Source organism: Martes martes, assembly GCF_963455335.1.
Source record: "Martes martes genome assembly, chromosome: 12".
Classification (NCBI taxonomy): Eukaryota; Metazoa; Chordata; class Mammalia; order Carnivora; family Mustelidae; genus Martes; species Martes martes.
Window position 1 is genome coordinate 63,813,738 of NC_137900.1, and position 26,160 is coordinate 63,839,897.

Genomic DNA, 26,160 nt, shown 5'->3' on the forward strand with positions numbered 1-26,160 from the left:
TTACTGAATGCTTACGATGGGTTAAGCCCTTTATAGAGAGTTTCTCATTTGATTCATCCAACAGCCTCACAGGTAGAGAAGATTATTTCCATTTCACAGACGGGCAACCGTTTTCTAAGAGCTAAGTGACTTTTATGGCTAGTAAGTGGCAAAGCCGGCAGGATTTGAACCCAGACCTGCCTAACTGAGTCCTGTGCTCTAACTATCATGCAAACTGCCTCCAAAGGCAGGGTCCAGGTGCTTGATAACATCAGGCAAAGAGAGGCCTGAGCCTGAAGCAGACAGAAAAGTGCAGTTCTCCCTGATGGGAGTCTGGAAAGCCTATAGACGGGAGAGCTGGTCCTCAGAAGATGAACAATTGGCTGGCCACAAGGAAGCCAAGGAGGAAAAGGCATTTCAGGCAGAGGACCCAGCAGGGGCAAAGGCACGGTGGTGTCCTGGCCTATTTGAAGAACTGTAAGCAGTTTGGTTGGGGAGATCTGAAAGAAGAGGCAGAGAAATGGGAAGGTCCTGAGCTGATTCCGAGGAGTGAGGCCTGCAGCTGAGCAATGGGGACGGGCAGGGCTCCGAGCAGAGGTGGAGAACCTTCAGCTTAGTGTGAGGGGCAGGGCACCTTGGCTGCTGAGGGCAGAATGCACTTGCAGGAATTAAGATGGGTTCAACTCATCTACCACCCACCCATCCATCCGTCCATCCATCTATCCACCCACCCCTACTTTATTGACTCATATGCTCCCCCATTAATTCATTCATTCATTTATTCACGCACCCAGTTGTCCCCTTGATCAGTCACGTGTTTAGTTTCTCATCAAATATGAACTTTGAACATGTGTCAGACCCTGGCTGGTATCAGGGGTTTAAAGTCAGGGAGTTCATGGTCAAACGACCTAGAAATTGCCATGCAAAAGACAGTGAATATGGGGAAGGCAGAGACAAACCCTGTGAAAGTTAGCCAGTTAACCATGAGCTCAGCTGGGGGCAAACAGGGAAGGCTGCACAGAAGAGGTGTCATTTGATCTCATTCTAGAAGCTAAGGAGGATTTCTTCAGCAGAAGAGGAGGGAATGATCTTCAGGAAGACCAGCAGGTGGACAGGATTTATTACTAACCCAAACAAGTCACTTCTCACAGGAGGAGACAGAGCTAGACTACCTGGGTCACATTTAAACAGAATTACTCCTATCTATGGACAGGTTTAAATGCAGATGCCTGGGTAAGAGACAGCACTCCATGCAAATTTCAGTGACCCGTCCCAGGAGCTGGAACCCAGCTCCCATGTGAGTGATGGGGACTCTGTGCTCAGTGAGTATATGTGTTGAGACAAAAGGAGGTTCCCTCTTCCCTAGGAAGCGAAGGACTCTGAGCTTATCTCCAACCCTCAGACAGTATCTGACCTTGGGAGCAACAGGGCAGGCCCCCTCCTATGAGAAGCCCACCTGTCTTACCTTGGAACCTGATAGTGTCGTTGATGATCTCCAGTGTGTCAGCCACAGCGTTGTACTCTCCCACCTTCACCTCCCTGCTGTCTGCGGGGAGCAAGAGACAGTGGCTGGAATTCATTGTTTATGTACCACACCCTGTGCATCATGCAATACGTGCCCTCCATAATACCCACCACCATAAATAAAAATTAAAAAAAAAAAAAAGGAGAAAAAAAAGAAGAAAAAAAAAAGAGAGACAGTGGCCGGTTAGAGGGAGTCCCGCGCCTGTGGATGGCTGCTCCCGTCCCAGTTCTTGCGCTGGCTATGTTCTCACACACTTTCCTTTCCCCAGGGCCTTTTCCAGGTAGAATTGGAAAACCTGCGATGGATCTGGGGTGGGACAGATGCCCTCCTACACCACCTCATCCACTGGTTACCCCGCTCTTTGCTGTGTACCTCGTGGATAGGGGCCCACTCCCCTCATAACTGGACTTTCTGTCTGTTACCAAGTCCTTCCTGGTCATTGAGCTGAATGGTCTCTTTGTAACTTTCCCCTGGTATCTGGCTCTATCATCTAGGGCCACACAGACAGCTTCTGCTCCCTCTGCTCCAAGACAGTCCTAGAGACTTGAAGACATAGATCATTCCCCTGGTGCCAGTCCCCATCCTCCTCTTACAGAATATCATTTCTATTCTGCCCCCTCCAGGTCCCTTCCTGGGCCACATCATACAATGTCACTGTGTCTGAGAGAGTGTAGGCTCAAGGACTGACCAACATATTTCTTTAGGCAGGACCTTGGTCAGCAGCGAATACAGGGGATTATCCCCTCCTTCATTTTGCACATTATGTTCCTATTAATGCATTCCAAGGTGGAGTTAGCATTAGCTAAGCCTGATGTACTCATGGGTCATGAAGATGGAGAAGTCCTTGGGTCTGGAGACAGGGGAGAGGTCTGGGCTGGGAAGAGAGCTGGGGCCATCGGCATGTAAACTGGGAGTTGGAGCAGGGGGCAGGAAGGAGATCCCTTGGGACAGTGTCAAGGAAGGGAGAGGACCCAGGGCAGAATCCTGGGGAGTGCCAACCTCTCCGAGGGGGCGGGGGTTGGGTGGGGCAAGGATGCTGCAAGGAGACTGGAAAGGACTGGCCAGGGTGCCAGAACAGGATGGAAGGAGAAAGTGGGCATCATGGGAGCCAAGGAAAGGGACAATTTCACAATGGAGCTGGCCAGCTATATCAGATGTCACTAAGAGACTAGAAAAACAAGCCCCTTGAGCAAGGGGTCAGTGGATTTGGTGTGTGTGGGGACTAGTGACCACAGACAAAGCAGGTCTGGGGAAAAAGGACCAAAGGCAAAGGTTGTGAAACTAGAGGGTAAAGCCACCAGGGCCAAACAGGCTTCAACAGGGCTGGGGAGTGGGTGGGGAGAACCACCGAGCCTTGACAGTGTGCCTGGATCTGTGCTAGGAACTTTCTGTGCCTTTTCTTGTTCAGTTCTCACCGCTGTGGCTGGTGGTTTCAGTGCCACTGTACAGACGAAACTGAGGTCAGCAGGTGGTGCCTGGGCTGCCGGCCGCCCCACCGATTTTAAGAGCAGAGCCCGGCCTCAAACCCGGGATGTCTCCCGCAGCCCATGCTCCTCACCGACATGGGGCTGCCTCAGATGGGATCGCTGAGCAGTGACAGTCCCTTCCAAGCTGCCGCCTTCGCAGGCCAAGGGTGCCTCCAGTGTGTTAACTACAGAGTGGCCCGCCCACGTGCCCACCCGCAGGGCAAGTGGGTCCCCAGAGCTGCAGATGCTGGGCCTGCAAATGCCCAGAGGTTATCGAGTGACACAGCTGCAGGAATTCCAAACGTGCCCCCAGGGGAACCGCTGGCTGGCTGGGGCTCCTGCTCTAAATGAATTTCTTTGCAGAAATGCAGATGCGCCGCTGGTCCCTTATAAACATTCAGGAAGCTGAACAGGGAATCCCATAGGCCACACTTCTGCCTGTGTTCCTTGGATGGTGGGATGGAAAACAGGACTGTAAAAGTCACTTCCTTCTCCCCTCCCCCCCACCCTAATGGTCTCCTTGCCCCCGTGCAGGTGGTGTCGCTTGCCTGGGTCACAGCTCCTAAATGTCACATTAGCAGACTCTGCTGGGAGCTCCAGCATCCCTGCTCTGGCCTTTTGAAGTCCTCAGCCCCAGTCAGCTCCTGCCACTCAGAGGAGGAAGCCGTGATTTATTTATCTGGCATGGGGAGGCAGCTCATGAAATATGCAGGCTGACTGGAACAAATCGCCAGGAACCGGGAAGTGATGTGGCTGGCACCCCACTGTGCCCCCAGCCACACAACCTGTCCCCCTGACTCATACACCCTGATGGACTGTCCCGTGGCACCGGGACTGCCGACCAGCTGGGACGCACATCCTCGGCTTCCCAAGACAGCTGTCATCACCAGAGTCCCTCCTTGGGGGTGCTCATAGGTGCTGCCCATGTTCTTGCATTGAAGGTCTTGGCAAACCGTGAACTGGGCATGACTGGCCCCCATCTGTAGATGAGGGAGGAGCCTCCCGGCAGTTAAGCAAACACTCAGAGCCATGTGCAGGCAGCGGCCAAGTGGGCTCCTGAACTGAGCCCACTTTCACCACCCATGCTGAACAGCTCTGCTCGGCCCACACTTATGGAGTGCCTACTGCATGCCATGCCCAGCCCCAGGTACTTCCCCATAAAGAATCCCTCAAAAGCAGCAGTGTGGGTGGTGGAAGATGAAGTTCTGTTCTCAACCTTGACCAAGGTGGCCTTGGACATCTGGGCGCTGAGGAACGCTGCTGCTAAATCCCTTATTGCTCACTCACTCATTCATTCATTCATTTATTCAACAAACATTGACTGGGTGCCTATTAATCTGCCAGGCTCTGGGCTGGAGATACAAAGATCCAAAAAAAAAAAAAAAAAAGAAATCATAATCTCTGACATTGTAGTTTAGAGACTTTCCCAGCCCCCACCAGGCAGATAAAATTACTCTCATTGGCAGATACTTTTTCCCTCCAGTGTGCCCTTTGTTAGCAGGTGGCTGTAGCTGGAAAACAGGAAGTTTCTAAGTGGCCATGAGGATTAAAGAGGAGAATACAGGCAGTTTCTGGCTTACAGACTAACTAACAGTAAGTGTTCGATAAATTGTAGTTGGCCTCATGATAAAAGCAACTGAGCTATTCGCTAGGTCCCCAAATACTCCCTAGGTTTTTTGTTTGTTTGTTTGTTTGTTTTTTACTGCCATGGTTTCCCCATAACAGTTCCTCTGCTTGGAAAGTGGCTTTCCCCTCCCTCTACCAACATGGCCCAACCCTACACCCACCTCTTCCAGGAAGCCTTCCCTGAGTACTGCTCCCCTCTGAGCACCTCAGTTGTGTGGGCTGAGGGCTGGGTGACAGCTCCTGGTGTTGGAGCTGTGTCCTACGTGTGCCCAGGCCTTATGATTCTTTTTTTTTTTTTTTTTAATATTTTATTTATTTTTTCGACAGAGAGAGATCACAAGTAGGCAGAGGGGCAGGCAGAGAGAGAGAGAGGAGGAAGCAGGCTCCCCGCCAAGGAGAGAGCCCGATGTGGGGCTCGATCCCAGGACCCTGGGATCATGACCCGAGCCGAAGGCAGAGGCCTTAACCCTCTGAGCCACCCAGGGGCCCCGGCCTTATGATTCTTATCAGACGTTAGTTCCTAGGTGGGACTTGAAGGCTTGCCTCTGGCGTCCCTAGGTAGCATCGAGTCTTGTCCTCCGTCCTCTACCCAGGACCCCTCCTGTATCTGAAAGTAGAAGGATGTGGTCCTCTGTGTTCTTCCATGGCCCAGCTAGTGGTGACCATGATAGGCACCCAGTACTCTCACTGCTTAACTCTTGGGTTCCTTATTAACTTGCAAACAACGTTAACCACCCAATGGATATGGACTGGGCCTTGCAGACTGTGGGCCAGGGGACAGACTAGAAAGACCCACCAGGGGGTGGAGGTGGACGAAGGACTTGAGCAGAGGGCTGCCTCCCTGCCCCACAACTCTGGGGCAGCTTGCCACTCACTGTCTGGCCCTGGACAGACCATCCCTTTCTCGGGGCCTCAGTTTCTCCATCGGCAAACTGCACAGAAGGGCTTCTAGTGGTTCTCAGCCCTGGCGGGCATTAGTATCACCTGGGAACTGCTGGAAAATACATATGTTGGAGTCCTAATATGGACCCATTCTATTTGAACCTCTTGGCGGGGTTGAGGGGTTGGTTCTGGGCAGTATTTTCAAAAGTCCCCTAAGCCAATCCTGATGAACAGCCAGGGTTGAGAACCGCTAGATTTGACTGAAGGCCCTTCCGTGCTGACGATTTCTGTGCTAAGAGGCTAAAAATAGTGTGGAACAGAGAGCCCCTCTCCCGCAGAACAATATGCTGCTTCCTCGTTGTGGGGCAAAAAGAAGGGTTCTCTTTCAAAAGCGCATTCTTTATTTCAAGTTTTAGATTTGGATGATACGTAAAGGAAATAGGTCCTATTGGTGAAAATTAGGCTGCCAAAAAAAGTCCAGTCTGAAAATATTCTCTGGCGGTGGGCCTGAGAGCATCCACGAGACGGCTGGGAAATCGCTTCCGTCAGTGATTCTGTCTCCTTCTGGGACTGCAATCCTGGCGGGGGGCGCGGCGGGGGTGGGGGCGGGGAGCCAGTGACAGGGGCGCCGACCTCCTGCGCTAGTGGGGTGCCCACACCTGCTACATGGGTTCTACTCCCCTCACCCCCAACTGTCCATTTTTCCTCAGCTGGCTCTAGATCGGAACGGAGGGAGGTATATGTGGTCTTTAAAGTTTAATGGTTACAAACAGACAGAATCCACGTGTGACTCCAAGGTCTAACACATAGCATGGTCTTGACCCAACAAAAATACAAAATGCTGAGCAGTCACTGCACTCTAGGCCCCCCAACAAAATCCCAAACTCGGGGAGAAGGAAGAGCTCTGGCGGGTAGACAGGACCCTTGGAGCTCGTCTCAGCTTTGCTGTCACCTCAGTGAGGAGCCCCCAGGAAGCCCCAGCATCTTCCTGGGCCTTGCTAAAGCGAGCGGCCTGGACGGGGAGATCTCTGTGGCCTCTGCCTCTCGTTTGATGATTCTGCGAGTGCTCTGAAAACCTGCCTCAGGGGTGCCGCATGTGCCTGGGGGCCGCACACCACACGGACGCCCGCTCCTGGTGGTTCTTCGGAGGTGGGAACGTGGCGGTCACTGGCTTTGATTCTGCTCTTCTCCGGGTCACCAGCCCTTCCTCAGTAGTCTCAGGAGTCCTCCCCGGTCTGGTCACTGCCTGTGGGCAGGCCCCAGAGGGTGACTCTCCTGTCACCGGGTGACGAGCAGAGCTGAGCAGCACCTCTCAGCAGCACTCCTGGGCCTGAATCCCGCACATGCTCTTCTCTGTCTCCATAAACAATATGTCACTGTCACGTTTGTAACAAATTAACATCACTGACCTTTGTTTGGGAATTTTTAACAGGCCAGGTGGACACTGGCCAGATGGCTTGGGAATATAACAACCTTGCTAAGGGCAGATTTGTCTACTGACTTAGGTGAACTGGGCCAGAGGCAAAAGCTAAGTATCTGGGGGTACGCAGGACACACATAGACACAACAGATTATTTGCACCTAAACGGCCTTTTGTCTCTTCTTCTTGGCTAACTTCCCACTGGCCCTTCAGAATCCCAAACTCAGGGATAGGAAGGAAAACTCAGATGCCGCCTCTCCCAGGTAGCCTTCCTAGAAACTGTCAGGTGGAACCAAGTGTCTCTCTTCTGAATGCCCTCATCTTGTGTCTTACCCACTCGGGGTCCTGTGTCTTTCCCCCCTGCACCAGGAGCTCTCTGAGGGCAGGGGCTGCATCTTACCCAGCCCAGCACCTTCTGTGCCCCATCAGGCCCTGGCATGCAGGTGCCAGGAAATGACTCTTAAGAAACTTCGAAAGCCCAAAGCATGGGGGGAGGAAAAAAGGAATTTTTCCACATTGAAATTAAGAACTTCTGTTCAATAAGGACTTTAAGTCTATAGACAAGTGACTGAATGGGAGAAGGTATTTGCAAAGCCTAAAGGTAAAAGGAGACTACTGTTTGGAGTACATAAGGAGGATCGCTTCTCAGCCTTTTGGCTAAGATCAAGTGTGGAGTACATAAGGAACTCTAGCAAATCAACAAGGAGAAGACAGTACCCTCAAAATAAAAGCGGTCAAAGGATCAGAAAGATCAACAAATGGCTGACAAGCACAGGAAAAAATACCCAAACCTTGTTAGTAATCAGAGAAATGATATTTAAGACTACTGATATTACTTTATACCTTTAGACTGGCAAACAATGAGCAAGCTGGGGCCTGGGAAGTATTGGTGGGAGAAGGGACATGGGAATCCCCATGCTGGTGGTGGTGGAGACAGGTGTGGGCATTGAAAGAGCCATCTGGCAGGTCACAGGCATGTTCAGTGTTCACACACCTTCCTATCCAACAGTTCTGCTCCCGGGCATTTGTCCTAAAGAAATGCTCAGCTGGGTTCATAAGGGACAAGTACAAGGACACTCATTATTTCTATAGATAGGGAGTTGAAGGGGGCCTGGGTATCTGTCACTGGGAGAGTGGGTGGGTAAAGCATGATCAGTGCAAGGCATTGCTCAGATGTATACACAGGAACACGGAAGCATCTCTAAAAAACAAAGCACTGGGTGGGGGTGGGGAGAGAAAGAAATAGAAGAAGATATACAATCCAGCTGCACTGACAGAAATCAAAATATATGCATATGAAATAGCAATCCACCTTCTATAAGTACATACCAACACAATACATGCATTAAACGCTTAGAGTGTTTGCCTTTCTCTGTGGGAGGAGAGCAAATGCTTGCGATAGGGCACAGACAGTCAAGAGGGGCTTTCCTGGGCCAGTGATGACAGTGTCTCATGAAATGAGGAGAGTGAATGTATCCTAAGGAAGTAAGGTGGTACTTCTCTCAAGAAATTCTGGTGGGGTGGGGGGCAAATCTGGGGTTATGATCGTGAGTGTCCAGGAGAGGAGCAGGAAACCCATGGTTGCCATGCTCTTCTCTGTGCTAGTCACTGAACCATTTGTAGCTTCATGTCATAGAATTCTCACCATCCCTCAAGGCAAAGAAAGTGATCCCCTTTAATTTTACTATTTCAAACTGAATGCTGAAATGGTGGCCTTAGAGAGATCAAGCCACAGCACCTAGCTAGTAAGGAAGAGACATGCCCGCTTCAAAACTCATATACTTCAAAGCTCATTTACATGCAAGGAGATGAGTTCCCCATCACTGGAGGCATTCAAGGAGAGGTAATGTTTCAAAAGAGAGTCATGGCTCCCTTCAACATGGAGAGTCCATGGCTCAATGAAACACAAGGTCTGCTAGCTAATTCTGTCATTCAGGCTACTTTCCTTGGGCTCTCTGAAACATAAGCCCTTGATTATGAAGGCTGGGAAGTGTTGGGGTCAGGCTCCCAGCCTCAAAGAGCCCACGTACACCTGCATCCTTCCATTCCTGCTGAACCACAACCCTGCCAGGGTTTCCTGCAGTTCAGTGGCCTATGTCTTCTCTCTTAATTACATCAAGTCGCATGGCCGTCCGGCTGCCTGGCTTTTCCAGACCTATGGCCAGGTGAAGGGAGCGACAAAACATGCCTTGACCTCGACAGAAGGAAAGGGACATTAAAAACCGGCCTCAAGCATCTCAAACTAGGGTCAGACTAGCTCCGAAAGTTTTCTAGTCGGTTCTGGGAAATCATCTTCCTGCTTTTATAGACTCTGGCACTTGGCCAGAGAAATTATGAGGCCCCCAGAGGGCAGGGACTGTATCTTATTCAACTTGGCTTCCCTCAGAGGACTTGGTAGAGCGCCTGGCAGATGCTCAGGAAATGTGCACTGAATAGAACCGTATCTGTTACCCCAAAGACCAAATGGTAATTAATGTCTGCAAACGGTGGGGAGTGGGGGAGACAAGCCCATAGTTCACTAGGTACCTGCTGAATGGCAATCGTGCCGTTGGAGCGACGGAAGACCCCGTGCCTTCCAGTCAGGTGCCAGAATAGAAAAGTCCGAAGTCTGAGCCCTTTCTGAGGCACAGAAGCCTTGCGGAACGCAAGCACATTATCGCTCGCCGAGATGCTGACAAACAGGCCTAATGAAGGCAGGGCCGGCGAGCGGGCGAACGCGCAGATGCTGAGAGCTCCAGAAGCACAGCACAAACAAGGCTCTAATCATGGCTTCGCTCAACTTCCTTCCCTGCTGCAAATTCTGAACCGTGTTTAGACTTCGGCAGGAACATGGTTTCTTTCTTCTCTTGAGGGGAAGAAAAGAAGCCAATTCCCTGGCATTCATGCTCACGGACACGTGGTTTAATGGGAGTCAGTGCCGGCAGGGGTGGGGGGGGGGAGGGGAGCTGAAGGTGGAGTCGGGAGCGGTTTAGGCCTTGGCCCTATTTCGCCCTAGGTGTGTGGCCAACGGGATGCGAATGCCTGCTTCTGACCACAGGTAGGTCACTCAGAATTGCACCCGAGACAAGAGTAGGAGGGCACGGAATTGATTTGGGAGGTGGTCTTGGGGCCCCCTGAAAAGGTGTGGGGAGGTGAGACAGGGAAAGGAAGGGAGCCAGTACCAGGGTATTCAAGAGCAGGTTTCTGGGTAGGTAACTGAGGCACAATCCTACTGGGGACTCCTGGAGGCAGAGTAGAACACCTTGCAGTTGTCCCACCCAAGAGGGAAGGCTGCTGGGTGGTTTATCCTCTGCTTCTCTCTCCTCCCTGCCACAAGGTTATCCCTGGAAGCACCAACTCTCCTGGACATATGGCCTACTCCTTGCACAGGGTGAGGGGTGCTGGTGCTTCCCATGAGGCATTTGTTCTGGAATTGTGGATGCTCGGGAAGTATGGATGTGTCACTGACAGCGTCCGCCACCTATCTACATTGTCCTGCTGGGAGTTAAAGGCTTTGGGAACCCTTGAAAACGAAGTAAATGGAGGGAAGCTGGGGGTGAGGAAGGTCATTCTTAGGGTTCTGAAGCCCTCCCTGGATTAAAAATGCCTCAGTCTCAAGAGGGGCCAGGGGGCTAACCCTGGCACATCATTTTAGAATAGTTCTGTTCATCCAGCACTCCTAAGTTTACGAGATAGGCAGTTTCTCCAGCCTGAAATGACAATGGCCGCCATCTTGAATTAGTTTCAGCTCACATTCTGTTGTCAAGGCTAACTGCTGTTTGCCAGACGTCATCGGAAACCACAAATAAATGAAGCCATTCTTAAATTTCTACAAGTCCTATCACCAATGAATCCAGTAAGCATTACCAAGAGCTGGCCAAGAGCCAGGCATCATGTCATCATAATGTGACGAGCTTCCCACCACTTGAGAGGCTATGGGGCTAAATCTCATTTGGTCCTTTCCCCAGCCCCAGGAGCTGGGCAGGGCTGACATTAGCGCCATCCCATTTTCCAGAGGATTAAGCTGCAACTTAGGGCGATGAAGTAACTTGCCCAGGGTTACACTGCTGCTGAGTTTCAGAGCCAGGAGTTGAACTCAGGTCTTTTGCCTCCAGATTAAATCAATAAACTTGTCCTGGAGGCCAGCTGAGTGCCAGGCATTCATGCTACCCTACAGTCTTGGAGTCAAAAAGGGCAGGACCAGGCTTCTTGGTTCCCTTTTTAGTCTTCTAAAACCTCCGTTTCCAACTCATTTGTTTTAGTTCTGCAAAGGAATTAACAGAGCCTCCGAGGAGATGTTTCCTATACGGTAGATAAGATTTCAGAAGGCCCCGAGAACTCTGCACAAATGAGGACGGAAAGAGCATCTCGTGAGGTCTTCAGAGGAAGGGTGGGATGGGCCAGCTTCCAAGATCAGGTTAGTGAGCTTTGAGACAGCGTGGGTGCAAGTCTCGGAGCAGCCCCTGCAAAGGAAGCCCCCACCGCCGGCCGGGGCTGGCTGTCTGCGAGCCAGCTGTGCAGTCAGCCCCGCTGTTCCCTGTCCCCTCTAAAGATGGGGCAGGAGGTGAGGGAGAGAGAAGCCGACAGGGAGAGAGATGGTGTGGAGGACACGGCAGGAAACAACACGGCCGTTCTATTTAGAGGCCTTTTGGAAAAGCCAATGGCATGAGGCAATTCTTGGGGTAAATCCTGGAAAAGGGACGCATGGGCCCAGAGAAGAGAAGGAATGAACGCGCCACTCCACGGTGAGTCAGGGTCTCCCCCACGGCAAGTCCTTTCCCCTGTCTGGGCCTCAGTTTCCTCTCTGTGAAATGAGACGATAACCAGGCACCCCTCAGGCTGGTCAGCCTGTTCGACAATTCAATGCCACTCCATCCTGGCAGGCACGCACCTCTGAGACCCTCTACATTTGGAAAACTAACTCTTGTGAGGACACGGACACGCCCCCAGCATTCTAGTGGCTCGTTTTAGACCCTAAATAACACAGAATCCCTCTGTGAACAGGATCAACGTTTGTTTTAAAAACATACAAAGAGGAGCACGTGCAGGCTCAGCTCTGATGTCCACTAAAAATTGGACACGGATGTGGTGAGGGAAAACACCCAGGTAAGGTGTGCATGTGAGCACCAGTGGGGAGCTGAGGTCCCGGCTCAGCTCTGCCATGAACCAGCTTGGGTCCCGGGGTGGCACCCCTCCCTCCCTCCCCTGAGCCCCAGTTTCCCCTTTACACTGGGAAGCGGTGGAACATGTTCATCTCTGAGACCCTGGCGTGTCTGATATCCTACATATGGCTAAGTGTGGGGAGAAGCTATAAAGGGCAGGCAGATATAAAGGCACCTGGGGGGTTTCAACACACTGAGAAAATGTGGATTTGCTTCAGAAAAGTGTCATAATTTTGGACACGGTGCTAATCATAAGTGCTGCTACTTGCTGAGCCAGAAATACATGCACATATTTCTATGTGTTCTCGAGTTCTTTCCACATTCCAAGAAGGTAGGTAGGATTATATTTCTGTTCTACAGATGAGGACTTCATACAGGCGAAGTTACTTGCCTAACGTGCTATATACTGACTTGAGCTAAGGTAGGTCAGACCCACCTACCTCTGAGCTACTGTTTGGTCCACTGCTTTCCTTATAAATGTCTAAAACTAGTTATTGGAGTTGGTGTCTAATCCTAACATATGAAGAAAAAAGGCAATAAAATTGGCACGCACTTGTAAGCTGTGATCGGCCAATCAATATTTTATAAAATATTCTCCTAGAATGATATAATTTCAGAACTGGAAATGTGACAAGAGAATTTAGTTACAATCACTCAAAAAAAAAAAAAAAAAGTAAGTATCTTTGCCAAGATGCTTACTTGGCTCAACCAATGAAGAAGCAAGACTTAACAAATGGGAAAATAATTACATTTGCCGAAAATTACATCTTTTGTGCATGCCAGAGAGCTGACATGCGTTTCAATTACCTGCCACAGGAAGACGAATGGGTAAACGTACAAGATTGCATTACGGCGCCACAGTACCAAACACCTCTCCTCATTGATCTAAATCTGGTGGGATTTGTCTGAATGAACCCGAATAACTCGATTTCATTTCTTGCTTTTTCCGCTGGATGACTTTGGGATTGGATGCAAAGGCACTGCTCTTGTTTCTGGATTTTCCAGAAACCTCCAGATGCTGAAAAACGCTTCAGTGAAGAAGGATGCATCTAGTGGCTTTGGCTAACAACCCCGCTGATGACACTACGGGCTGCATGGGGCTGTCTACCTGGGGGGGAAAGCCCAGCCCCACTCCTGACAGATGCCCTGTGTACTCTGACAAGCCCCCGCCCCCTCTCTGGGCCTCTACTTCCACACTGTCACTTGAGGAACGTGGTCCGGAAGGTGTCTGAGCCCCTGACAACACAGACAACAGAAAAGCCCAACAAGCAACCTGGTTTCTTAAAAAAAAAAAAAAAAAAAAAAAAATCAAGGACCTGTTATAAGCACGTGCTGGGGATGATGATGGGTTAAAAGAGATTAAACAGAAATAGCAACCAGACGTTGTGTGGATTTTCCCACAAACTGTAAGGACATTTTGCAAATAATCAGAGGATCAACATAGACTAGAAGTGAAAGGATATAAAAAATCATTGTTAAATGTTTAAGGTAGGATAATAGCAGCATGGTTATGTTTTGGAAAGTCCTTATCTAGAAGGAATGCATACTGCAGTATTTAGAGATTGAAATGAGATAATGTCTGGGAGCTGCTTTAAACATTACAGCAAAAAAAAAAAGGGGGGGGCAGTGGGTAAGTAAAGCTAAAGCAAGAGTGGCAAAATGTTGACGATAGTTGAAGCCAGGTGATGGGTACACGGGGTTCATTATGTGGTTCTCTCGACTTTAGGGTCTGTTTGAAAATTTCTATCATCAAAAACAAGAATAACGCAAGCTTTCTCAGAATACTGGAGGGGACTGAACTCCCCCACTCCCATACTTTCCCAAGCCTCTCGGAGTCATGTGGGGAGGCTGGATAGCCTGCGAAGTCATGCAGTGGAGAAACATATTCTAAATAAGTTGAAACTGATGTTCTCTCAGAGCCGTGTTTTCTATGGACTCTGCTTTCTCTGATCGGAACATCCTACTTTCATTTCTTTGGATGTATTTTATTGCAGAAACACGACATTCCCGAATATAGAACTCATCAACTAGAAAGAAGCATCAGAAAGCCTACCTTGAAATTGAGTAAATTTAATGGTCCCCATTCTCTCCCCATTCCGGAACACAACTTGACCCTAAAAACAAAACAAAACAGACAAGAACAAAAGAGAAATGCCATATTAGCTCAAACACCACTGGTCTCAGCTGCGATTCATAAATGGTACAGTGTGATTATTAATATTGGAAAAAACCCAGATTCCCACGAGCCTGCAGATGCACAATTAAACTAACTGTTTTAAAACTGGCTGTGACTTTGGTTAATCGGAAGAGCACAAAATCAATAATGGAACCAACACACGTGAATTACAGCTGAGCTAGGCGTCATCATTATCATCACAATTATCCATGAAACCCCCACGTGTCCTGTGTTATCCTGGGACAGGGTCTTCCAGGGTGCTGGCGCCTGGCCCTGACTCTGCTCCTGGGTCCCACCCATTATGAAGCGTGGCTCTGCTGAGGCTGTTTGGCGTGAGGACCAGAAGGGGACTGGAGGTCAGTTAATATTTTATTAAGGACAGAGAATGTTTTGGTAAGTTCTTCCTGAGTGTTGACATCAGTCCCAATTATAAATGGGCTACGGGGCAGCACAAAATGAAGCTTCTTGAGCCAGCAAGACGTGCCGAGGGTCACGGGCAGATGAGCACCCCTCATTAGGGGCACCAGGGGCTCCAGATAGCATCATCTCCTGCATCAGCCTTGCTGGCTGATATCGGGCTTCCATATGCTGGGCTAAATAAATCGGGAACATAAAGAGGGGGTGGGGCTTCTCCTTGTTAATTCAGGATCCATCAAAATTCTGTAACCGTGCAAGAAAATCGACACATTGTATCAATGAATCTTTTTGACAAGCTCGGGTGGAAAGGGGTATGATCCGCATTTTACGGATCAAGAAATTGAGACTGAGAGAGGTGATGCGCTCTGTGTTAGGTCACTGTGAGGCTGCTGGGAGTCAGCTCCAAGTTTGATTTTAATGCCCATGCCCTTTCACGACAGCATCTTGCTCCTCATCCAGAAATGGATTCCTTCCCGTCTTTCCATTAACGTACAATTAGGAAAAGCAATGGCCTTAAAGGGACCCCGCTTTATTCTCACTACGCTCTCGCATCATCAGGTCATAGCACATCCCATTCAGTTCTTGGAACGAAGCGCCAAGACGCATCCTCCCTCGGTGGAAACCCAAGGTCTGAGGCCCTGCGGCTTTTCGAACAAAGAGAATCACTCAACTTGTTCAGAAGGAGAAACACCTTCTAAGGCCCCTTTGACACCTTTCTGAAATCCTGTAGACAGCTGCACGTAGTATCAGTTTGAAACCAATGCCCACCGAATTCCATATTCAGGTGACGGCAGGCAATTCCCGGGAGTGTGAAAACACCTCAGCGTAAGGTGAGATGGGAGCTGTGATTTTATTTCTAGGGATGATTGAAAAACACAGAACAGCTTGCAAAAGGCTCACTTTTATGCAAATAGAGCACTTTGCAAAGCTGGGAAAGACACAGACACGGCGGTCGAGGACACTTCTTGGTTTGATAAAGGGGGGGGAATCTAATTTGCCCATCTCCTGCCAAGCTCTGAGGAACTCCAAAGACTTCTAGATATAAAATGTGGATGAATTCTGCAGAATCGTCATTAGCTAAATGAAAAAGTATAGGAAATGGTCTTCAAAGCTCCAAGAGAATGACACTGGATTGGAGTATGAGGTGGGGATGAGAGCCTCCCTTTACGTCGTTGTAAACAAAACCAATTAGTCCATCTTTGAAGTGAGGGCTATCACGTTTTATTTTCCTCATGATAGCTGTTTTACCTAACGGTAGCTCCTTAAGCGTCTCAAGTAATGCAGGGGAAGGAGGCCAGTGTCCGAGTATCCCAAACCTGGCTTAGTGCTCCCTCAGGCACATTCCTGCGCACCCAGCGGAGCTCCTGACCTACAATGGGCACCCAGTAAATAGCAGTAGTCATTTTTATTTTAAAATGTTTAATAGCAGAGAGCTGAAATTAAAACAAAACATTTTAAGCACCAGGAAGCTTTCCAACCCTTGGGAGGAGATTTTCTGTATCACATGATGTCACCCGGCAAAGGGATAAACTGTTGAGTCTTTGCCCAAGGTGTCCTCACCTCGGAAACATCAGCCCCCAAGTGACTGAGTTCTCAAACCACGTGAGCCACCATGGGCTTCACCAGCGGGTAACGAAGGAGGCGCAGATGGGTAATTGGGCGAACAGGGGGTCTGCGCAGAGAAGTAGTCAAGAAGCTCTAGGAAGGCCCCTTCTGAGGAAGATGTGTCATCTGATTGCTTCCTGAAGAAGTCACCATGGCACCCAGTGGGTCTGACCGCTAATGCTGGTTCTGCTCCCCTGCCCGCAGCTGTCCGGATGGGGACCGCTATCCCAACCAAGTCCACGTCAACAAGGAAGCCCACATGCCAGTCTGATGATTTTCATGAAATTCTGCCCTTCCACAAATATTTGCCTATTCTGGGCCACGTACTTAATTTCCTGGTGCTGATTCCTGCTCTCCAAGTGCTTTGTATTTGATGTGGACAGACCAATGAAACAAGTTGGCCAATAAGTGAACAAGATGACTTTACTTTGTGCAGAGCACCCCAAAGAAAGTAAGAGGGAGGGGGTCTGTCGCACAGTCAGGAAAGAGCTCAGTGAAGGGTGGACAGAAGAGGCACAGGCCGAGAGGCAGGAGGGAGATGCTCCAGGTACTGTGCGAATCAGGGCAGGAACAGAAAGGACCGCATGGTTGGGCATAGCGAGGCGAGGGAGAGGACAGGTGGGCAGGCCTAGGTTACGGCCAGCCAGGAGGCCAGCCAGGGCTCTGGAGGGGATCTTAAGCGCAGGGCAGAGCCCAGGGCTGGGGAGGTTGAACAAAGCAGTACTATGATCTGCATCCAATGGTCACGAAGGGACATCCAATGGCCTCAATTCACGACAACCATGAAGGACTGTGGGATCCAGAGGTCCCTGGGATGACCAAGGCCATGGTTACAGCGGTATTGTTTCACTTGTCCCTTTGCCACATCCTGCTTGCCTCCCTCCCTCCCAGGTCTTGTCTCTGAGAACCCTCCCCATCAGCTTCCTGTGTGCAAATCTTTGTCTCAGAATCTGTCTCTAGGACAACTCCACCCAAGACCCCTGCCATCAGAGGTCCCTGGGAAGGTCCCTGGGCCTCTGTGTTTCTTGCCGCCTGCAGGAGCCCGCGTGAGGAACGCGGTGAGAACAGAGGCAGTGGATTCTGTGTGAAGCCCATGCTTCAGCCTTCCCATGTGGCCTGGCATTTCAGCCAAGGAAGCCAGGCTGGCTTCACCTTCTTAAACCCCAGCTTGAGTGGGGTTTGTTTTGTCCTTCTCCTCACAGTTGCAGGGGCCCAAAGTCCAGAAACCACATTTCCCATCATCCTCTGCCAGCTGGTTTCCATTTAGGTTTTGCTCATGAGAAGTATTCAAGGGAGATTTAGAAAGTACATATAAGGGGGGGGCGCCTGGGTGGCTCAGTGGGTTAAGCCTCTGTCTTCGGCTCAGGTCATGATCCCAGGGTCCTGGGATTGAGCCCCACATTGGGCTCTCTGCTCGGCGGGGAGCCTGCTTTCTCCTCTCTCTCTGCCTGCTTGTGATCTCTGTCTGTCAAATAAATAAAATAAAATCTTTAAAAAAGAAAAAAAAAAGTACATATAAGGGGCACCTGGGTGGCTCAGTGTGTTAAAGCCTCTGCCTTCAGCTCAGGTCATGATCCCAGGGTCCTGGGATCGAGCCCCGCATTGGACTCTCTGCTCTGTGGGGAGCCTGCTTCCCTTCCTCTCTCTGACTACCTCTCTGTCTACTTGTGATCTCTGTTAAATAAATAAATAAAATCTTTGAAAAAAAAAAAAAAAAGAAGGTACGCATAAAGGAAAAGCTATTTTTTTCCCCTGCTTTGGCTGTAGAAGCAGGAGATCTGAGTGCCTGCAGGTCTGTGGGTCCCAACAGCCCCCCAACTGTCACCGTAGGGGGCTTTGAGCTGACTGCTCAGTGCCTTGTGGGGGGGGGAGCCCCCACAGCAGCAGAAACAGTGGCGGCAGGAGCCTCAGAGGCCCGTGCCCTTGGGTCCCCATTATTTTATTTGCATTCCTAATCGGCTCTGGGGTCATTTTTATAAACACCTCGGAAGTTAGAATCTATTATCAATCAGCATGCTGTGGAGAAGAGATACCACTTTGTGCATTTTGTGCATTTCCAAGGCAGTGGCCACACCGTTTCCCTTTTTGTTCCTGCAGCCCAAGGGGCTTGGTCATTTCTGTAAATACTTATCTCCCGGGACAGCACCTTCTTGTTCCACTCCTCCACCCTTTGCAACAAAGCTGTAACCAGTTCCTTGTATTAAATCTCCTTCTGAAATGCCTGAAGGGGTGTCTGTTTTCTCGACGGCATGCTGATTGATAATGGATCCTAACTTCTGAGGCACTTATAAAGAATGATCACAGAGCAGATCTGGAATGCAAATAAAATAATGGAAGTAAAGCCACCAAATGGATAATTTCTAAGGAACTTTTTTTTTTTTTTCCTGAAAGAGATGTCACTAATGTCAAAGAAGACTGTTTCATAAAAGTCAATCCAAATGAACGGTTCAGGTTGAATCGGGGACAAGAAAGCTGCATTTCTTTATCGGGGAAATCTTCAGAATGCAAAAGGTAACACGTGGAAAAAAACACCAGTTTCAGCATTCACCAGACAAGAGTCAACACTGCCCGTAGCGTGACCCCGGATAGTCACAGAGCGTTTCTGAGTGTCCATTCTCCTCTTTGAAAAATAGGAAGCTCGATTCCCACTTGTCAGGATTGTTTGTGAGCATTAGGAGGCATTTATGAAAAAGGCATAATGCAGAGCTGCCGGGAATAAAGGGTGACTCATAATTCCTCCAGGTAATCCTAGTTAGCAGAATTTCACCTGGTGTCAGCTCAGAATCTGCAGGAAAACCAGTGGAAAGTGAAATGTACACTAAAGATTCCAGCAGCCTGCTCTCGGAAAAATTAATTGTTTCCATTGTTCATTTTTAATGTTTCACTACTAAGCACAAGTAGGATCTATGCCAATAGCAGTTCATGAATTGCATGGGTCAAACTCTATGTTGGAACTTTTTTTTTTTTGGTCTCTTTCAATTTCACGGTGGAGGGCAGGGATGCCCAGCCCCGGACATGATCTGATGTTGGGGCTGGAGCTGGAGGCTGGACAGAGTGAAGACTCGCTGATCTCAGCCCAATTGAGTGGGGCCCTGGGCCCACTGAGGGACACAGTCTCTCAGATCATGGCATCTTTAGGGAAGGATTTCTGTCTTTAATAGGTCCCTAAGTGCACTCTTGTCTCCGGCAGTTGTGTTCATCTCTGGGAGGTGTGAGCATGCACGCTCATCTGAGGGCTCGGTCTGTGCTGGGGGGAAACAAGATCTGCCCTGACATGTCTCACTGCTATTTATGTAGATGATCCAAGCCCACCTTGGACAGTTCTGCTGCCAGCCCTCCAACCAGGACCATGCTGGTCTCAAATAAATAACGAAGACTTGAAGTAAACACCAGGGTTTGAATGTGGGTTGGGTTTTCCCTCAAGGGTAGAGGCCCTCATCATGTAGGCTTGAAGAAGAAGTTCTCTTCTGTTTTCCAAGGGATGTCTGGACTTAAAAGAGAATATCAAACAATTGTATAGGTCCACCCACATGTTCTACAAAGGTGAAAGTATTTTTTTTTTTTGCCCGTGCCTCAGGCTAAAATAAGTCATATTTTGCAGACTTATTTAAAATATTTTCTTAAATGAAATGCTTCGAAAGGGCCCAGGCCTGGAGAAAAAAGTTTGATGCATCCATTGAGTTTTGAGTCATGGGTATGTAGGGAATTAAGAGGAGAGGAAGGATGGGAGGTGTGGCAAGCTCCAATACCACCCTTCTGCTGGTACATAGTAAATGGAGGGACATCCTTCTGAGAGACTGTGATCAGATGGCCCAAAGGGTTCCAGTGGTCACCAGCCACAAAGTGAGTGGTGGCCTAAGGTCGGGCTAGGTGCAATGGAGGGGAGAGAGATGAAGAGAAGATGGTGGGGTAGAGGGGCCAAGAGGGGTGGGACCAACTCCTCTTTCCTTCCAATCATAATACAAGAGTCAAGCTCGTTTAGAATAACAAAATATCAGACATGAATGAAATGTTCACGATATAGGGCAACAACCACATAAACAGATAGACGCATGATGCAATATTATGATACAAGCTTTCAACCAACCAGCCCTGAGAGGCAGCTAACACAGGTTGGGCAGGTGCCGGGCAGGCACCAGATAAAGGGTGAGCAAAGTCAACATGGTTCTAAATTGAGTGGAGTGCGTAGTCTCCATGTTTACTGTTTAATGTAGTATTTAATGGCTGCATTAAACAGTAAATATACCGATAAATATATAATTGCAAACTACATTAAGTAGTTTATAAGGAGGGCTTTTCTGGGGAGGTGGCACTTCCACCGAGATCAGAAAGAGTTAGCTAAGAGTGTGTGAGAGATGGTCCTGGGAAGAGGGATTATATGTGCAAAGTTCCCAAGTCAGAGAGAGATTGGGAAACCAGAGGAGCTGAAAGATCCCAGCGAAGCTGAAAGAGGTTATCGAGGAGATGAGCATGAGATGTGGTCGGCAAGGTGGACATGTGCGAGGTCATGTGGAATCTTACAGGCTGTATCAAGGATGCTGAGTCTAACTCCGAATGCAAGAGAAGCGACCAAAGGGTTTTAACCAAGGGGTGACTTGATCTAAGTTCTACACCCTTGAGCATTCTATTATAAAAATTACAAAAGATGGGAAAAAGTGATTTCTGACTGTTCCAGACACTGGTCAGCTGTTCACCAAATCCAGTTCCTCTTGGGCACATGGTTAAACTGCATTTTCTAATCACCGTTACAGTTAGGTGTGGAGAAGTGGCATATGATATGCCAGATATGGCCATGAAGACCTCCCACAAGACCCTTCATTCTTCTTCACTTCCCCCATCTCTCAACTAGATTCACAGCATCTCTCAGTGAACTCTGAGGCCCTAGAATCAGAGGGGACCCGGGATGGAAGAGCCTGGGCCCATGAATCATCATGTGAGAAGAATTTCCACCAACCAGAAACATCCACTTTGGACTCATATGAGAAACATCAATTTTTACTGCTTTGATCCACTAAGATTCTGAGACATCTTTGTTACAGCAGTTAGTGGTACTTATCCTAACTAATCACATTAACAAAAAAGCGTAAAAATTATATTTACAGTACATGCACAATGATGCAAAAATCACCCCCACCAAATAAACATGTTAATGTTGGTTGGTTATTAGGTTGTGTGATTATGGCTTTTTCTTCTTTTGACTTTTGGATATTTTCCAATATCCTATAATGAATATGTATTATTTTCCTAAGAGGAAAACTTGATTAAAAACTTTTTTTGAAAAGATGTTATAAGAAGGCATATTTTTTACAGGCAAAAATAGCAACATCATCACCAACAAAATAATACTCTCTCTTGGAATAGATTAATTTTTACTGACAGCTTCAAGTTTTAGTGAGTAAGAGCCAGAGGTCCATGCAAATATAAGCACATCTCCCCTCCACTTAGAAGGGGAAAAGCCACGAGCAAGGGGTCTGAAGACACAGATGGAGGCTGTGTTCTGCCGTTTTCTAGGAAGGGTACCTGGGATGAGTCCTTTCTGGATTCTGTTCTCCAGTTTCCTACTGCAGAACGCACAGAGATAACACTCTTCATGTTATTTTTAGCTCTGTTGAAACATTTGTGTACATTATCCAAGATTTTCTTCTCGGGAGTTGTTCTTCATGAATCAATTCTCAACACCAACCCCAAGGCAGTGCACTGTGGGTTATCATTATCTCTATTTTACAGATGAGGAAACGGGAGGCAGTGAGAGAAGACATTTGCCTGGGTCACGTGACCAGTGGGCAGCGCCGGGATTCATTCCAGACAAGGAGGACTTCAAGCTTATGCCTCTAACCACATGCTCCCCTGCCTCCTTATGCAAGAACCAGTCACTGGTGGGAGAACGAGCAAGTCACTGGTGGGAGAGTGAGACCTCAGTAGCCTTGGTGGAGGGGAGGGATCTAGTCAGGGATGTGTTGATTAATGTTTAACAATGGGCTCTTGGTGGGGGCGGGGTAGGAAGCCCTGATTTGTATGGGAATTTCTATGGTGTAAATACTCGCACCAAGCAGACTTCCAGCGATCTACCATTTCACACCTGGCTCATCGATTCTGCATCATTTAACAAGTAGCTCTTGGCTCTCTTGGGAGCCAATAGGATCCGGCTCCAGCACACTGGTGGCCAAGTCAGTCCCCTTGGGCTTCCAGAGTAAAAAATGTGAGGAGGAAAAGCTTAGTTTTTACCCGCACAAAGGGGTGGGTGAGAATCTCTTCTCAGGAATGGGGAAAGGGACTTCCTGTCAGAGCGGGAAGAGCTGGAGAGGAAGGGGCTCTTGTGGGTTGCCTATCTATTATCTCAGTTCCCCAAACTGCCTGCTCTACTCTGCTTTGGACCAAGAGAGATGAAGAGGCCAAGGCAGATGAGCTGGTTATCATGAAGACCTGAAGGTTATCACAGGTTGAGGGATCCAGAAAACCCTGCAAGATGTTGGTGCTGGGGTCTGTGTCCCCAGGAGCTGAATGATGTTGGCTGAAACTGTTTCTATGCAATTAAGCCAGAAGGGGTTCTGGGCTCTTAGAGTGTGACGTTCAGGGCTCTAGTTCTAGTCTTGTCACGAACACCTGTGTGCCCTTAGTTATGCTCCTTCCTCTGTCTGGGCATCGAAAGTGAGAAGACAGGGGTGCCTGGGTGGCTCAGTGGGTTAAGCCTCTGCCTCTGCCTTCGGCTCAGGTCATGATCTCAGGGTCCTGGGGTCGAGCCCCGCATCAGGCTCTCTGCTCAGTGGGGAGCCTGCTTCTTCCTCTCTCTCTGCCTGCCTCTCTGCCTACTTGTGATCTCCCTCTCTCAAATAAATAAATAAAATCTTAAAAAAAAAAAGAAAGTGAGGAGACAGGTGTCATATGCTGTGTTTGTTGAGTGGTTACTCTGGGACACAGCATACCCTTGCTAGACCCTGGGGAAACGCAATGATTAAGCCAAAGTCCTAGTCTTCGAGAAGCTCCCAGGCTAAGGAAGGTGACCAGCAAAAAAAAAAAAAAAAGATAGTTACAAGGCAGTGTGATAGTTGGTAGGAGAAGGTGGATACAGAGGTATGAGGATGAAAAGAAGGGCACTCTCTCAAGGAAGGGCTTGGAGGGGACAGGAAAGAGTGAATGTCAGGCAGGCAAAGAGGATGAGAGAGGAATGTTCTAGGTGGCGGGAAGAGCATATGCAACGGCCTGGAGGCAAGAGAGAGCTTGGCTCTGTGAAGGACCAGAAGGAAGGGCAAGGCGGCTGGTGGGGATATGCAAGTGGTAGGGGAGGTTCATGGAACAAGGAAGGCAAGAACCGTATCAGGGAGAGCTTTGGACCTCATGTTGCCAACAGGGGCCGTAGAAGGGTTATTATAAACCGAGAGGTAACATGTCCAACATCTTCTTTAAAAAGAAGGAAATCCTGTCGGTTGCGACAACACGGATGGACCTGGAGGACATCATGCTACGTGAAATAAGAAGAACATAGAAAGACAAATACTGTATGGTATCACTTACGTGTAGAATCTACAATAGTCAGACTCCTAGAAGCAGAGAGTAGAATGGTGATTGCTGGGAGCTGGAGGGAGGGAGAAATGGGGAGATGATGGTCAAAGGGTACCTACTTTCAGTTACACAGAATGAATAAGTCCTGGGGAAGCATGGGGACTATAGGTAGTAATATTATGCTGTAAACTTGCAAAGTGCTAAGAGGGTAAATCTTAAGGGTTCTCACTATAGAGAAAGAAAGCCAGAAAGAGAGAGAAAATGGAAACTGTAGGGAGGGCTATGATGGCTACGTTAATTAGCTTGATGCTTGCGATCATGTCACAGTATATCAAATCATCAAAGAGTACCCCTTAAATAGATATAAATCCTACTTATTAAGCATGCCTCAATAAAGCTGAAAAAAAAAAAAGCTATCCTGGTGCTAGTGGAAAATGGATAGGCACAAGGGGGAGACTGGGTGCAAGGAAGCCAGTTGGAAGCAATTGTGGAATCCAAGTGAGATAGGAGGAGGACATGGCTGGAGAAGAGTCCATAATTCCCAAGATGGGAATGAGGTGGAACCCATAGGGTTTAGAGGTGTCCAGTGTGAAGGCTGTGGAAGGCAGAGAAGGGAAGAATGGCTTTCTGGTTTGGCAGACAGGTGGTCCACGCCTTACTTACCCAGTCAGCAGTGGGGACCTGCCCTGATCAGTGAGTGGGGTCTTTGTCCAGCTTCCGGGGTGGCCAGCTGAGCTCTGTCTCCCTAAAGCCATACACCATGAGACCCTCCTCCAGGATTTCTGCCCCTACCCCCAACCCCTCTTTGAGTTTCCTGGTCATTTGCAGATGCCAGCATCCCCACGCTTAGAAATATTTAATTTTGCTTTACTGTAGTTTCTATTTTTGTTAAATAGATTAGTCTCCACCAGGAAAACCAAATTGCTGACCGGCAGACCTGAAAGTCTGAGACATGCAATTTGCAATCTGTTGGAATCTTCATTTCAAGCCAGGGTGGGCTGCAGGCTGGCCTGGGGTGGTGGTGGTGGGGGGGGGGTGTTTCAGGGGCAGGGCTCAAACAAAGCAGCTGGCACCACAGCAGTCCAGGTGCGCCCGAGGCCAGAGGGCTCAGCTGCAGGGTGGCCAGGGAAAGCGAGAGAAAGGTGCCCAGCAGAGGAATGGTACAGGAAAAATGGGCAGGGCTGTGGAGCTCAGGGACAGGGAGTTCAGGAAGGGCCCTGTGCTAGGAGGCGGGCCACCTGGCCTCTAGCTCGGGGCCCCCTCATCCCTTGGGTGGCAGTCTCCTAGTGTGTAAGGAGATCAAGTTTGTATTATCTGAAAGCTGGGTCCAGAATTTCTCCTAAGAGGAAATAATCTTGGTGTAGGAAAGAACCTTGATTAGTCTCCTGGGCGTAAGGTAAGAAGAAGGGAGAAAAGAAAGGAGCTATCCTCTGCAGAGAAGGAGGCCCAAGAGGGGTGGGAGGCCCAGTGAAACCACCGCAGGGAAAGTGGTCCCTAAGACAGGGGGCGGGAGGGGGGAGTGGCAGAGCATGAACTAGATCAGGAATAAGGTCCAACTTGAAGTCATCCAAATGACATTCTATAGTACAAACCCCTTCCCCCTAACCCCCAAATATTCCCTGGAACCCCTCACAAATCCTTATAAAAGGGGATGGCTTTCAGATCTATTTGTTTTTGTTTTGTGTGACTGTCATAATGGAGGAGGGGTCTGCATTCCAGGCATGGATCCATGGCGCCCAGAGCTGAGGGGAAAACAAAAACAAAAACAAAAACAAACAAAAAAACCCCCCAGGGATCTGGAATGGTCCAAATTCTGAATGAATTCAGCACAAGCAGGACCGTGAGAGCGCAAGCTCGCGGAAATGTGAAGAAATCTTGAGGTTGGTTTTGGACATCCCTAAACTGAGAGATGGGGCTTCCTAAGAACTTTTCCAAGCTCCCAATGGCTGACATCAGGTTACACATCGAGGCTAGGGTTGGGCAGGAAGCTCTCTCAATCTTGACTGTGTCTTGGTTTCTCCATCTGTACAACAGTCTGGGTGTGTTTTCATCTGCCAAAGCATGGATATGTCTAAGTGTGTACACGCATGAGGGCATACCCCGTATGAGGCAGGCCAAGGGCAAGGAGTACCGATGTGACAGTCTCCCAGGCTCCTCTCAGCCCCAGCGGCCCTCAGCTCTCGGCCCGATGAGTCACCAGTCCCACCTTGGAAACAGCGGGCTGGGCTGGCAGCAAGGTGTCCCTGGTATGCCTGATTGAGAACCTGTTCTCCCTCTTGGCTCGGCTCCCTCATTTGAAACCCAGATGGCTCCATATGGGGACTGGGGACTATTCAGTTGGCTTCATGGGCTAAGTCTAAAAATCTTCCATCAATTAAAAAATCTTCCACTAATTCTCCTGGGAAGGATAGAGACAGGAGTCA

At 49.0% G+C, this 26,160-nt stretch overlaps 1 protein-coding gene across 1 annotated transcript in view; it reads right to left on the reverse strand.

Annotated features, from left to right (window-relative positions):
- The window catches only part of GABBR2 (gamma-aminobutyric acid type B receptor subunit 2), a gene marked incomplete at its 5' end in the record, with an annotated part of 339,283 nt that overhangs the window by 78,797 nt on the left and 234,326 nt on the right, over positions 1-26,160 (reverse strand). The window contains 2 exons of the mRNA XM_080820587.1: positions 1,445-1,525; positions 14,093-14,153. Coding sequence (XP_080676713.1) covers positions 1,445-1,525; positions 14,093-14,153 — 142 coding nt within the window. The remainder of the gene's footprint in view (positions 1-1,444; positions 1,526-14,092; positions 14,154-26,160) is intronic.